Here is a 15,696-nt window from a genome sequence, read left to right as displayed (position 1 = left end):
ATCATTACTGGAGTGCAGTAGGGTTGCATTTTATCACCTCATCATTTCTGTTCTGTGAAAAACAACATGATGCCAAGAGCAACATTAAAGGAAGATATAGACGTTACGTGTATTACAGGAAAACTTCAAAGATGACATTGTTCTCTTGGACACAAATGATGATGCTATGAAAAAGACTCTCAATGTCAAATGTGAGGCTGCTAAAATTAGATAAAGGATAAGTAAAAAAACAAAAACAAAAGTCATGATCATTGAATAATGATTGAATAATGGTCAGTAATAAAGGTGCATGTATTATTGATAGACAAGAATATGGAATAATTAGCTAGACTGGGGATGGGGAACCTAAGGCCTGGGGGATCCAGCCCTTGAGGCTTGGGGCTCTCCCTCCAGCATTGGGGAGTCCACATTGGTGCTCCAGCCCTCCTGCTATCCCTCTGTGGGGTAGGAGCACACAAAATCTACTAGTCTGGAACCCCTTAAAATTCTGGTGTGTGAAGGGAGTGTGGGGAGTGTCTTTCTCCTTCTCAGTTGGGGGTCACATCAGTGAGCCCCGACCCAAAAAAGTTCACCGCCCCTGAACTAGACTGTGTATCTTGGATACAGAATGAGTGTTAATGACCAATTCCATAAGGAGATGGAAGCAAGAACTGGGATGGTAAGAGGGGCTTTTTCAATACTGGTAAAGATGCAGAGGAATACGGTGGGATAAAGTAACTAACACTGACTTGTTATCAAGGACTGGCAAACTGATTGTAGAGAATGAGCAAGGGAAGAAAAAAAAGCATATTCCTAAACAAGCCCTTGTCCTTGATGGACCAGGACAGCTATAGCCCTATGTGATTGAAGGGGGCAGGAGTGGAGAAAGGAATAGCTAGCGCGCGCGCTCTCCCTCTCCCTCTCCCTCTCTCATTTTTTTTATATATATATATATATATATATATATATATATATAAAAAAAATAAGAAAGTTTGTGTCTGCCTCTTTGTCCCACCTGTTCCTGCTGAAGCTGCCATCTAGAGGTACTGCTCCCCAAATCCCAAGCCACTGCGGTGGAGAGGACTGGGGTAGAACTACCTCTCTTTCCAGAGCAGCCTGCACACTGCTGGGTAAATCTTCTAGCATACAATATTGCAGCTTATTATACTTCATACATAACCAAAGAAGAGGTTACTGTGGAATGACAAAGCACCTTACAAGTAAAAGTAAATCTGTGTTCTTGGATATAAACACAACATACCTGTGCTATGAGGTACTTCAGCTGGAGTGTTGGCTGGAGCATGTGCACCAGGTGGAATATGTATGCCAGTATAATTACTAGCTGGCATGTTTGGATCATATGTAGAAGATGATGGCTGAGGTACCTGCGTCGGTAGAACAGATGAGCCAGCTTTTTCATTTTGAGCATCTGTTAAAAATACAGAAAAGGACTCTAAATTCTTATTTTATGCAAGAATATAAACTGCCATTTATGTCTGCAACAATAAGCCTCCTTGACTTCTCTATCTGGATAACATCTTATAAAGTTATAAAATGAATGGTTTAACAACTACAACAAAAATCAAATGATGACCTACAGAAGTATAAGTATATCATGGGATATATTCTGGAAGCTCACAAACACCTCTGTACTGTCTCTCTCGGTCTCCATTCTGGACAAGAGTATTGCCGCAGGGCTCCTTTCCTGGAAGCAAAGTCTTTGTCCTCTCAGGGCCTTTCTGGTCCCAGTTCTTCCACTATGCCATTATAGTTCAATTGCCCCCTCTGGGGTACCTCAATGTCCAACTCACTTCCCCCAGTTACTAGTGAGGGCGGAGGTGGACCCAGACCCACACTCTATTCTTTCGCAATTCAATCAGACAGAAAGTCGTGCTTTGCCCCAGGCTGGAACATACTCAGTGTGCACAGTATTTTCAGAGATTTTAGCTGGAAAAGGTTTCACAAGTCTCCAGGCATTTGTGAACTGTAATTTTGTTTTGTTTTTACAAGGCATGTGGCTTGGCCAAATTTGGATAGTTTTTCATGGGGAAGGCAAATGGCACATACCTGACACAAAGGCCATCTTCCACTGACAAATCTGAATCCAATCTAAAACATGTGGGGGGGGGGGCGGAAGAGGAGGGGGGGAGAAGGGGAATACAGCTTTTCAAAGAAAAAGCTACCAGAATTTTTTGAAACACAGGCAAAGCAAAAACAAAACAAAAAATGCTAGCTTCATTCTCAGAAGTAGCCGAACCATTTTGGATGAAATTATCTAGAACAATTCAGTGAGAGAAAAACACGTAACACAGAAAATTTCAAGCCAAATAGTTAAAGTTCGCAAAGTTTTCCACTACAGATTTAGGTCAATGTAAGGGGGCTTATGTCAATCTAATTATGTCAGTGTACACATTATAGCCTGGCTTCCACTGAGATAAGTGCCCTATTATACCAACCTAACAACTAGGGATGTTAAGGACTAGTCAACTATCTGATAAGCAAGTGCTTATCAGATAGTCTACTAGTTGCTTCTTCAACTCCCCCCTTGCTGCCTATCACAGGGGTGGACAAAAAGGCCTTTGTGGGCCTGAGGATGGGGGAGTGTGGGAAGTCTCCCAGCCAGGGGCATGGGCACCTAAGGGGAAGGGGGGGGGGGGGGCAGATCAGCAAAGACACTCCCCCACCCCAGACCCTTCATGGTCTGGGGGTGGGGAACCCGGAAGTATTGTGGTCCTGCCCCTTCCGCTTGAGACACTGCCCATTCCGGAATGGCCCAGGCCACTTCAGAAATTTTTAGGTGGCCCTTGGCAAAAATTTATTGTCCACCCCTGCTCTACCAGATAGAGGCAGCAAGCGGGAGGGGGGGAGAAATGGGGGTACTTCAAAGCGGCAACGCCATAGGCAGCCCAGAGTCAGCTGGACTTCCCAGCTAACCCCCAGGCTCTGTGCTACGCTAAGCCCGGGATCAGCTATGTGGCACTGCCCCTTTGAAATGCCATGGTGGCATTTCAAAGGGGCAGCGCCGCACTATCAGCTAATCAAATAGTTGTTGCAAAAATGTATCGACCATTCAATTAGTGAAATGCATGGTACTTAACATCCTTACTTATAACAAGAGACACCAGTGTAGTTAGGAAAATGTAGCACCTGTGTAGATACTGCGGGTAACTTGTATTGATTCTAAGCTATCATTCTTGTCAAGTTCCACGCTGGGGCGATGAAATTGACAAGAAAGTAGCTCACAGCTTAGGCTGTTACCCTCAGTGAGTGGGGTATTCCAACTAGAGCCCAGCTGCCTCCTGCTAGGCACTTTGGTTTCAGCCAGGCTGCTGCCCAGGTTCCCTGTTCTTACCCCATGCCACCACCCTAACATCCCTAATGTATACCTCAAGCAAACCACACATACACAAACAAAAACACACAAACACCCAGTAAGAGGACTAAAAAATGTCATCATGTCTAAACAACTGGCAAAAAGTATCTTTAAGTGGAAGTCAAATCCTACTAAATAAAATTTAAAAAGTGCGTAAACTCTGACAGATCAAGTGTAATCGTATAATTAGGCAGACAAAAAGAATTCAAAGAACAACTACCAAAAGAAAAAAAAAACTATGTATTTTTGTGTAAGTACATGAGAGCCAGGAGGACTGCTAAAAGTTCAGTGTGGCAACTGGCCAGTAGATGATAGAAGTGCTAAAGTAACACTGAAGGAAAACAAGCTGTTGCAGAGACCTTAAAGCAGTGGTTCTCAAAATTTATTTTTTGCAGACCACTTGAAAATTGCTGTAGGTCTCAGAGGACCACTTAATGATCTTTCCAAATGTTGTTTGTACCAGCTAACTATTGTAATGCACTCTAGATAAAATCGCTATTTATAAATACTCCTTAATAATAATTAACCCTTTTTGTTCACATAACTCATTTTAATTATGGATGTAAGTGAGTAGTCAAGTAGTCGACTTATCAGGTAGTTGAATCAACTACTCGCTTCTCCCTTTCCCTTATTGCCTCTGTATTAGAGGCAGCAAATGGGTGAAGTGCAGGAATCTGTACTGTGGGAAGCTGGCTTAAAAGCCAGTTCCCCCAGCATCACTGCTTCTTCCCCAGCCCCTCCCCCTCACAATGCAGTGAAGCAACAGGAGAGACAGCACAGCAAAGGGATACAGAGACAGCAGCACCTGCTGAGACATTAGCACGAGGTGGGGGTGGCAAGGGAGGCTGCCGCGAAGCAGCCCGTCTGCGACGACCCAGGCTAGCTGTGGACGGAGGCTGCTCCGGCAGCAGCCTCTGTCTGCAGGAGATCCTTAGCCCCCGCCCTGGATCCACTGCAGATAGGGGCTGCTGGACCCCAGGTGAACAGGGACTGAGCCGGGCTTGCTCAGTCCCAGCTCATGCCGGGTCCGGGACTTACATCTGCTGCACTACTGCAGTTTAAATGTAGTAGGAGCTCGGCTGCTTGCATGCCCAGCTCTTCCTACATTTAAATTGCAAATTTGCAGCGGTGGTAGCTCCTGGACCAAACCAGAGCCAGGACTGAGCTGGGTTTAATTAGTCCCAGTTTGTGCTGGTTCTGGGACTTTCCCCAGCTGTGGCTCTGTAGTTTAAATGTAGCAGGAGCCAGGCTGCCTGCACACTTGTCTCTTGCTACATTTAAACTGCAGAGCCACAGCTGGGGTTGCTCCTAGACACAGCACGAGCTGGGACTGAGTAAGTGTTCCCTTATTGACTAACCCAGTAGTTGATAAAAATTTTACCCACGTCTTAACATTCTTAATTTTAATATTAGTAGTCTTACTTTTAATGTGATGCATGTGCTTGTTTTTGTGGATACCAATTTAAATAACTATACATTTTGCTTCTGGATTAAATGTATACATTTATAGTTCTACAGCCAATGCCATTAAAATACGATTATTCTATATTTGTTGTCTTTAAAAGTCACATTTTTATTGCCAATAAGGGTTGTTAATGGTTAACCCATAAGCCTCACCCTTAATGAGCAAGGCTTAGCAGTTATGGTTAATTGGTGGGAGCTGAAGCACCTCTCCCCCCACATTTAACTAGTTAATTAGTTAAATGGGATTTTTACAACCTAATTGCCACATAGTGTTGAATCTAGATTTATACACAGTGGCAGCAACAATTCCATCGATATTACATATTGGCAAATATAAACTAAGGATGTTAAGGTGTAGTCGACTAGTTGACTCTCCAATAAGCAAATAGAGGCAGCAAAGGGGGTGGGAGAGGAAGGAGGATAATTCAAAGCAGCAGCACTGCACAGAGCCCAGGGTCAGCTGGGACTCCCTAGCTGACCCAGGCTCCATGTGACATTTCTGCAGAACCCCAGAGTCAGCTGGGGACTCCCCAGCTGATCCCAGGCTCCATGTGATGCTGCCGCTTTGAAATGTTGCGCAGCTGACCCCATCTTTGCGTGGCATTTCAAAGCAGCAGCGCAGCATGGAGCCAGGGATCAGCAGTGGATTCTGATGCCCCGCTAACCTTAGGCTCCATGCGGGCACTTCCACTTTGAAATGCACAAGAGCCCCTACCGGGGCTCTTGTGCATTTCAAAGTAGGAATGCTGAAGTGCCTATCAACAAGTCAAGTAGTTGATGGAAATTCCAATGACTACTCGACTAGTAAATTAATCGATATTTAATATCCTTAATATAAACAAATAACTTTCTGCTTTGAAGGTAGTGATCTATATTTTAAGCAGATCATAAAAATAACAGAATTCTGGAACACTGCCATAAGTGTTTGACACACAACAAGTTTTTAATTAAAAGCATATACCATATGAAATGCATGCATACAGCTTAGAATATCATATTGAATATAGGTATAGAAACCATATTTTTGAGTTGTCAGGAACTCCCAACTGAAACTCTAAAGGCTATCTCCTCTTTCCAAATGATCATTTAGTAAGTTCAGTTTCCATATACATTTTATTTTCTTATCTTGGTGCACTGTTTAACTCCAGTTTACCACAAAATATAGTTCTAAAAACATTTAAACCCATATTTTCATCCATGGCTTTGTCTACTCTGCAACTTTTATTGTCAAAACCTGCCTTCTGGCGACAAAACTGTGAGAGCATATACACTGCAATGGGACTTTTGTCAAGAAAAATGCCCAATTTTGGTGACAAAACACTTCCACCCCTAGGAGAGACTTTTTCCTTTTCCCCTTCCTTTATTGTCGACAAAGACCCAGTGTGGACTCTGCTGTTTGTTTTGTGGACAGAACTGCCTTTGGACAGTATCCCATAACGCCTGCACTGATGGCTGCGCTCAGCTTTGATCACTGTTGCCCTGCAGGCATCCGCCTCTCCTATTTCAAAACTCCAGGAAGTATCTGACAGCTGAGTGAGCTGCTCCATTTGGGGAACAAACCAAGAGTAAATCATTGGATTGCTCCTGTTCTTCCCTGCACTAGGAACACAGCAGCAGGCAAATTGCTGCTGCGTGGGAGGAGGACAGATTGCTGTGTTGTTTTGACAATCCTTAGCTGGGAAAGCTCACAGAGCTATTCATAATGCCACTCCTGGCAGCGGAAGCGACTGTGGGAGAACTGAGGGGGAATCCCAAGATGTTCAGGGATCAACTCTGCCTTCCCACAACATGACACTGTGAAATATATACCCACAGTGCATTGCTCACATTGTCAATGATCGTGCTCACAGTATGGATGTGATCTGTCAACAGAAGGAATAAATGTGCACACCCTCTAACCATTTTTGGTGTTTTAATTTTTGGAAGTTAACAATTTCGGTGACAAAACTTGGCAGTGTAGACACATCCTAAGTCAGGCAAGAAAGGTGCTCAAGTACCTTTTCCTCCCAGAGGAGTTAAAGTTTACTGCTTCTACAAATTGCTCCTTATTCTAACAAAGACTGCAAAGTCTCCTTGGAACTTTCTAATGTCCATGTCAGTAGTTCATGGTATTTTATAGTATTTATACCTTATTCAAAGAGGATTTTTTAAAATTTGTAAATATACAGCTTTTAATTATGTTTTTCTTGACTGTTATAAAAGTTTAATAGATGACCTACAGGTACTCCTGAATGACCTTCATATGTACTCCATGACTCGTATTCTAACCACATTAATAAATCAAGTGTGTCATTTTAAGTTTCCATGGTCTTGCGGCTACTGACAAAAGCTTCCATTAAATTCAAGAGCAGATTTACATAGAGAACTCCTATGTTACTGTACGAACAGCTCCAAGATTTACAGTATGATTTTCAAGAATCTTAGGGAGCACAACATGTATGGAAAATATGGTAATAATTTGTCAAGATATAGATGGCTAGTTTCATTCTATTTAAACATGTAACTTTTCATTTGCAAGAGGAAGAAGAAAGTGAGCAAGCCGAAAGGAATGGGGAAAGTCCAGCAGTATGTTTAAACAATGTTGCTTTTCTTTCTGAGATGAACAAAGCAAGAATTATGACAAGTTCTTTTTCCAGAATCTTCTACTGAAAAAAAAATCTATTTACATATGATCTTTGGCTCTACAATGCCCAACATGTTATGGCATGTATGCCACATCTGGTACAATGTTAATAAATCTCTCAAAAGAAGTATTTTATCATTTCATCATCCATATATAAAAATACAATGTGGAGGTCCACTATGAATAGCTTTCATTTTTATATCATTACCAAAGATACCATCCCCATTAGTTTACTTTTTCTTATAACCCTAACAATGGGAGCTGCAATTTTCATTTTTCCCTGATAATATATCGAGTGAAAAGTAGTGGTTTTAGCATAGTAGTAAGAGTGAAAAATTACTGCATTCCAATCTTCCTTCTAACAGCTTTTGTGGCCTTGGGCAAGTCACTTATTAGTTTCCTTGCTTGTTTTCTAGTCTGTAAAATAAGGAGGCATAAACCATGTACATGCCTCACTTTAAGGATCAAGGACTGCATAGTAAAATAAAACTAAATCATAATCATTTTGGAGAGTAGTTTAAAAATAATACGAATAGAGGTATCTTGTATGTTTATAAGAAAAAAGGGACAGTGAAATATAGGTAGTTAAACAGAGAAAGGATGAATTTTAAATAGTTGTTTAAATAGAAAGCCTGCAAACATTATAAAAGTGCCATATAAGCTGTAAACTATAACAGATTGTTTAAAAAAACGGACACAGAAAAATTCCACAAAAACCCTTGATGTGCTAAAGATGCTATTCTAAAAAGGTTAAAAAAAACCCAAAACAACCTTGCAGATGCCCCAGCCAGAGCAAAGCCTTTGGGGCTTGCCCAGCTGTGGCCACCCCTTCCTCCCTTTTCTCCTCATGCTGGGAAGGAGTTCTGGTGCTTGCGCCGATGTGGACACCTCTTCCTCCCTAAAGGTACCCCATGCAGGGAAGAAGCTGGAGGGCGGGATTCTCTTCCCTCCCACTCCTGCAAGGTATTTCCACACTTCCCTCCAGTCCCACTTGCCCCCTTAATTGTTAAGGCTCCAGTTTGCCAGAAGCTGTTCCCTGCTGCAGCCAGCCTATTCAGGGAAGGGGCAGGGGGGCGGGGAGAGAATCTGGCCCCACTGCCGCCTCCTCTTCTTCCTCAAAGTTGCCCCATGCAGGGAACTAGCTCAGGAGCTTCCCTTTCCTCCCACTCTGGGACCAGATCCCCTCCCTCCTTCTCTCTCCTCTGGTCCTGCACACCTGCTCACAGTAAAAGGAGTTTTGCTGACAGCCTCTGCAGCCACCTGAGCCTGGGAAGCAGCTCCAGCATTTTTTTCCCACTGCCGCCTAATGGAATGTCATAGGGCTCCAGCATCTGGAGCCTCTCCCTCTCACCAGATCTCCTGTGTGCGCCTCTTCCACATGCAGGAGAGGACCCGGAAGTATTCAGCCATGCTTCAGGGGAGGTTGGGTCAAGTTTTTAAAGTGGCTCCAGGGATCCCCCACAGCATTTCATGGCTGCAGGACCCCCCAAAGGCCAAATTAAATTGTTTGGCAAGCTGCATCCACCCCGTGGGCGGGGGGTTCCCCCACTCTTAGCATTAGCCAATCTGTTATTCAAGAGAGCTTGGAAGAAATGTATCCTGACAGCAGATGGTTCTATGATCACGACTACAGCATTTCTTGCACCTCTCTCTGAAGCATCTAGTACTGGCCACAATAGGAAATTCTACTATACAAATCACTGATTTCATCCAGTATATCAATTCTTATGTTAAAGAACCAATAATCTGATCTCTTCTCAAGGTGGAAGTTGTGCCTATACCTCTTTTTCTCTGATTAAATGGGAAGGGAATCCTCAAAACATAAGATTACAGTTCAGAGTGGTTGAAAAGCAGGTCATATGTCCATTTCCTAATGTTTAACATTGGTGTATCTCCATATGAGTCTCTCATAGAACCGGAAGGGATCTTGAGGGGTCATTGAGTCCAGTCCTCTGCCCTCACAGCAGCACCAAGTACCATCCCTGACAGATTTGCCCCAGATGGCCCCCTCAAGGATTGAACTCACAACCCTGGGTTTAGCAAGCCAATGCTCAAACTACTGAGCTATCCCTCCCCTGTACTCATGGACAACCTGCGGCCCAAGTGCAACATTCAGCCAATTAAGGTTCTACGTGTGGCCTGAGACACATTTTGTTTTGGTTGCTCATGTGCAGGGTTACCAGCAGGGCTCAACAAATCCACTCATCTACTCATCCGTGGCGAGTAGATTTCAGCCGGTCGCCCCATTCACTGGCGGTCCACGCATGCACAGTGCGGGTCTCACGCATGGTTTTCGCCACAATCATCGAGCCCCGGTTATCAGATTCTGCTGGTTTGTCATTTTTTTTCCTACTGGTATTACTACTGTGACATGCACATAAAGCAAGGGCAGGTAAAGTGAGGTGAATGCTGATTGTATACAACATTGACTGTAAGAGCCGTGCGCTCCTTCTGCATCCAATCCAAGTGCTGTCATGGTTCAATTAGCACTTCCTGCAAATTTGAGGTATGCAAGTACAATTAGCAAAACAACCTTTTCCCAGGAGACTGTTTTGGTTACAAAAGTCGTGGCCAACTGAGATGAAGGAAGGTCACTCATGTGGCCCACTCATTAACCTAAGCTGCTCATTAGCCTAGGCTGCCCATTGCTGGTTTAACACATTTGAACCACAGAAGTCTAAAGATAATATTTTTAGAATCATTTTCCATAAAAGAACTATATTGTCTACCAGAGAGCCAGGTAGAAAACCAAAAACCTTAATACATATCCTGTACCAACAGATTCAGAACTTTACATTGCTACATGACTACCTACCAGATGCCGGTTTGCCTTAGTGTCAAAAAGGCAATGTGGTACAATGGATTCGGTTACCAGACCTTTAGTTTCAGAAAATTTGTATTAAATTCCAGCTTGAGGCATTTATGAAATGAGTTTCATTAACATTAGTTTCTAGTTGACACTTATACAAAATCACAACATTCCATATACAAGATACATTATTTTTATTGCTACCAGTCAAGAGAAAAGTCCAATAAAAAACAAAGATTACAGAAAAGAAAAACAGAAAATTACTATGAATCAGTCACCCAAGGAGGAAAATGATGATGATAAGATCCCTTTGGAGAACATATATAACAATATTCATTTTAATTCACTAGCTCATCTAATCTATTAATATTACTTGATTTGAAAAAGCAATGTACAGGGCTTGCCAAGCGGCAGTGAGCCTCGCTCTCCAGCTGCGCGGTTCTGCGAGCTGCGCATGAGCAGATCGCACGGCGCTGGCTGTGCCAGCTTGTAATCTACTTGCCACAGGCGAGTAGATTACACGATTTGTCGAGTCTGGCAACGTACATACCATAATCTTCCTCTTCCATTCCAACAGGTCCAGGCTGAGGAGTCTCTCCATTCTTTAGACAGTTATGAATATATGCAGCCTTCCATCTGGCATACTTTCTGTGTTGAACATTCTGGGGAGGTTAAAAAAAAAAAAAGTCAAAACCTACCGTAAGTTAATTTTTGTGATTTTATAGATTAAGAAAACACACTGATCTTCAACCTACTATTTTAAGCAGGATTTACATTTTCCACTCCTCCTTCCAAATGAAGAAAAAAGTTATAACTTTCTCTGAAAATACCCAATACCACTAGAAACAATTTATTCAGGTGAGTAAACCAGGGAACTAATAAAGACAAACATTTAAAGGGATCTCAGCAAGAGGTGAAAATATGGGAAGTCTTCAATTAATGCAATACCTCCAGTAAGGGGTAAAACAGACACCCTAGTCACTTAGTATATTGGACAGCTCGTTAGGTACTAAAAATTTATAGTTTTTTGTAACTGTCCGTATGGTAAAGAAATAAAGTAAATACTTCGATAATTTCAGAAGATCATTAGCTAAAATTTCACATTTCTAAGAAATTCAACCAATTCATCTCTAACCAAAAATATTGGAATTTTTATAAGATAGAAAATTTTACATAGAGCTTTAAATTATGCCTGTATAAAAGAGGCTATGTCTAGAAGCTCTGGTGACATCAGAAAGGCACTCTAAAGTTTACTTTAGCATCTTATAATGGAGCTAAAATCAACAGATGGAAGAGCAGCTTTGATATAGATAGCTGATTATCTTTTATAAACTCTGCGCATAAAAACAAACGACAAAATTGACTTTATAAGATAATGGCAAACTACTTTCAATCACTAAAGGAAAAGAGTACCATGTATTTAACGAATATTAGTATCTTCAAAAAGAGTTTAAATAAATATTTTCCCCAAAATTAACATTGGAATCATTAAAGTAATAAGGGTTTTAATTTTCTTTAAAAATAATGCTTCTTTTTAATTTAGCTTAAATGGGTTTGACCTTAGCTTTTGAAAAAATGGGATCAGAATAACCTACAGAAAAGACAAGGAGCTCTCACTTATCACTTTTACTGTTCAATAACTGAATTGCCTGTATGGCCAAAATAAACAATAGGAACCAAAATACCTTCAAATCTAAGTGACCAAGTCAAATCAGTACAAAAGGGTGCAATTTTTCAGTATTAAGTGGAGGTTAGAACTCGGGAAAATGATCTATATACAGTAAACTTCCGATAATCCGGCACCTTTAGGACCCGGGGGTGCCGGATTATCAAATATGCCAGACTATCGGAAGGGGGGGGGGGGGCTATGAGGGCTCTGGGGTGGGGTGGATGCCACCCCAGAACCCTCATAGCCCCCCCTTCCGATAGTCCGGATCTCCCCCAGGCGTCCTTGATTCAGCCGCTGCTGGTCAGTTTCAGCAGTGGCTGAATCAGGACGCCTGCAGCAGAGCAGCTGGGGTGCTGCCAGGTTGGTCCGGTAGCGCCGACCCGTGGCGCTGCGAGACCAACCCGGCAGCACCCCAACTGCTCTTCGGGACGCCTGGGGCAGAGCAGCTGGGGTGCTGCCAGTTTGGTCCCGCGGCGCCAAGGGGTGGCGCTACCGAACCAACCCGGCAGCACCCCAGCTGCTCTGCCCCAGGCGTCCCCAAGTCAGCCACCGCTGAAACTGATCAGCGGAAGCCAGAGGCAGAGCTGCTCTGTCCCCGGCTTCCCCGATTCAGCCGCTGGTCAGTTTTAGCAGCGGCTGAATCGGGGAAGCTGGGGGCAGAGTAGCTCCAATGGTCCGGCTGCCCGGAGCACTTTCCGGGTTCCTGATGGTGCCGGACCATCAGATGCCGGACCATCGGAGTTTTACTGTATATTTCTTGTAGCTTTCAGAACTGAACATATGTGATAAAATGAAAAGTATCTGGACTGTTTTATTTCCCCTTGGACAGATGCAATAGATTTTTTTTTTAAATTACCAAAAAAAAACCAAACAATACCCATCCTGCCCCCAAAAAAGATGACTTTCCATTTACCAGGGAAGTTTTTGTTGGTTAGAAAAGAAAAATCAGTTATATAAACTCACTTACTTAAGGTGGGTGAAATTTTGTTAGGAATGGACTACTCTCACAGATATGAGATTACCTATTTTGGTGAACTAGACTGGATCTATGTGCACATGTAAAGGAGGAGTGCAAGGATTACAGGAGTAACTCTGCCAATCCAGTAAATCAGAATTTGGGTTTGGAAACCATCCTTTTTATTCTGCTCTACATTTCACCGTACCTTTGGAGCAAGATTTCCATTGAAGATCAAACCATACTGACAAGGTGTTGCTGGTCAGTATAATCAGAGACTAGAGAAAAAACTAGTATAAGGTACTTGATCTATGAAGTTTTTCTTCTGACAATCATAGGGCTATAAATGTCTAGGGCAGACAGATTATTCACAATACATGTCTTTTAATCTATGCCTTATGGTCCTTCCTGAGGTTTTCATTCATGGTTCTGGGAAAGTGAAAGATCCAAAGCTGTATTTTGTAAAATTCATAGCACCATTAGTTGTGAAATAGTCAGACATCAGTGACAAAACTGGATAAATGCTTTTCATATTTTAGCTGGTCTTTGTCCAATTGGGTGCTAGAATGTGTCAGATGTAGGCTGTCAACTAATCTAACCTACAGAAAATACCATACTGTGAATATGGACTTATTTAAGAATGCATACAGTAGTGTTTTATCCATGTCTGACCCAGGATATTAGAGACACAAGGTGGGTGAGGTAGTTTCTTTCATTGGACCTACTTCTGTTGATGAGAGTCACAAACTTTTGAGTTGACACAATAGCCTTCTTCAGGTCTGGGAAAGTCTTCAGCATAACTATGAAAAATCCATACCCTTGAGCAATGTACTGCAGTTATACCAACCATAACCCAATGCTCAAGATGGTGTCATGTTAGTGGAAGAGTTTCTGACATAGCTACTACCTCTCTCAGAGATGGAATTATTTTTGACTTAGAGCATCTTCACCAGATTTTACAGGTGCAGCTGCCCTAATATACATTTGTAATGTACATATGTTCAAACTAAAGAGTGTCACAGCTAAATAAAAGATTGAAGAAATAGTGTAGCATAAGTAGTTAGCACATATTTTAAGGGGCCATTCAAGGAGAAGTTGCCCATTATTAACCTTACTGTCATAGGACAAAAAGGTATTTTTTTCCACAAATGCTACTAAAACCACATATCCATCTAATGCTGAGACACCACGTGTTTTAACATTTTAGCATCTTATTTTGATCTTCCAGGTACTCTAAAATGTTTTTGACTAGATCTGAAATTCTGCATGTGATGATCTGCAGTGCCTTTCCTATTATCTTATGGTCCAAAGATTTCAACATTTCTATCATACTTTTCCATCGGGACTCTAATTTAGTTTCAGAAATCACTTCTTCTATTTCTTTATTAGGAAATAAAACTGAACATGAAACACCTCACTTAGACTCGATCTACTCTTGTATATCCCAGTCTAAATCTCCTGCTGCAAGAGTAAGCAAGAACAGCTGACTGTTTCACTGGCAGGCAGCGTTCTCTCTAATTTTTTCTGTCCATGTGCAAAAGGAATTTTATTATGTACACCAATATGGAGGACATGTGTTATACCTCACCTCCATATTGGTGCACATAACAAAATTCATTCCACACATTAGCAATGTGTAGTAGAAGTGGAGCCAAGGGGTTCAGTGTGTGGAAAAGGACTTGGGGTTGGGGCAGAGGATTGGAGTGGGGGCTGGGACTCTAGCTATGGGTGTGGGTTCTAGGGTGGAGTTAAGGATGAGGGGTTTGACGTACAGGTTTGTCAAGGGAGAGAAGACTACCCCCAGCCCTCTCACTGCAGCAGCTCAGGACCAATAGAGAGGCACCTCTCCACAGATGTGGCAGCTTCTGAGGTGCAGGGCTGGGCCAGTCCAGGCCAGGCAAGGGGCGTCATTCCAAAGCCGCTACTCCAAGGCCTGGCAGGTCCAGGCTAGATACCTCTCCCCAATGCGTAAGATAGGGAAGGTTGAGGCAAGCAGGTAGAGGACCTTCTCCTCATCATTGCAGGTCCATGCTGGGGGAAAGACATCCCCCCTGTGGCAGCCCTGAGTCCCTGTGTGAGACTTAATAGGCCATGAAGCTTAGGGGGAATTTAGTTGGCAGACACCCTTTCTTTAAAATAATACTAGTGGCTGTTTTTTTTTTTTTTTAATAGCAGGTATTATGTTCAGTCAGTTCTGAAGAAATCTGCTGTAAAAAGCTGCAATAATGAAGTCTACTTCAGTTACTTTTAAATTTTAGTAAGGATGTTAGATATTGTGTAGATGAATAGTCATGTAATCACATTAAATCTTAGCAGCTACACAACTACTGGATAGTCTGCAGGGGTTGGGCTGGCAGCTGGTGCACTCCCAGCCCCACTCCCAGGGAGCCCCTTGCCATCCTGCGCTGCCACCTCTGTATCAGAAGCAGCAGCGCAAGGTGCCATGTGGGAGCCAGTCCACCAGGGGAGACAGTATAAAAACCAGCTCCCTGTGCAGATCAGCTGCCTGCTGTCCACACTGCTGCCTCTGATACAGAGGCAGCAGCACTGGGTGGCAGCAGCCCGTCCACAGGGGGTCTGAGCTCCACAAACCAGCGTCTGTCTGCAGGGAGCTTGGATCCCCCATGGACAGGGGGTGCTGCTGCAAACCAACCTCTGTCTGTGGGGTGCCGGAGCAGCCTCTGTCCATGGGGAGCTGAGACCCTCTGCAGACAGGGGCTGCTGCTGTGGATCAGCCTCTGTATGCAGCAGACCCAAGCTGCTGAGGACATAGGCTGCTTCATGGTAACCCTCCCAATGTGGCTGCCTATGACAGAGGCAGCAG

At 43.1% G+C, this 15,696-nt stretch overlaps 1 protein-coding gene across 1 annotated transcript in view; it reads right to left on the bottom strand.

Moving 5' to 3' along the window:
- Positions 1-15,696, bottom strand: part of VTA1 (vesicle trafficking 1) — a 70,654-nt gene that overhangs the window by 16,026 nt on the left and 38,932 nt on the right. The window contains exons 5-6 of the mRNA XM_089777283.1: positions 10,799-10,910; positions 1,241-1,408 (exon numbers count right to left, since the gene is read on the bottom strand). Of these exons, the coding sequence (XP_089633409.1) occupies positions 1,241-1,408; positions 10,799-10,910 (280 nt within the window). The remainder of the gene's footprint in view (positions 1-1,240; positions 1,409-10,798; positions 10,911-15,696) is intronic.

This window comes from Pelodiscus sinensis, chromosome 3, assembly GCF_052426305.1.
Source record: "Pelodiscus sinensis isolate ZL-2025 chromosome 3, ASM5242630v1, whole genome shotgun sequence".
Taxonomy (NCBI): domain Eukaryota; kingdom Metazoa; phylum Chordata; order Testudines; family Trionychidae; genus Pelodiscus; species Pelodiscus sinensis.
This window is presented reverse-complemented; position numbering and strand designations above follow the sequence as displayed.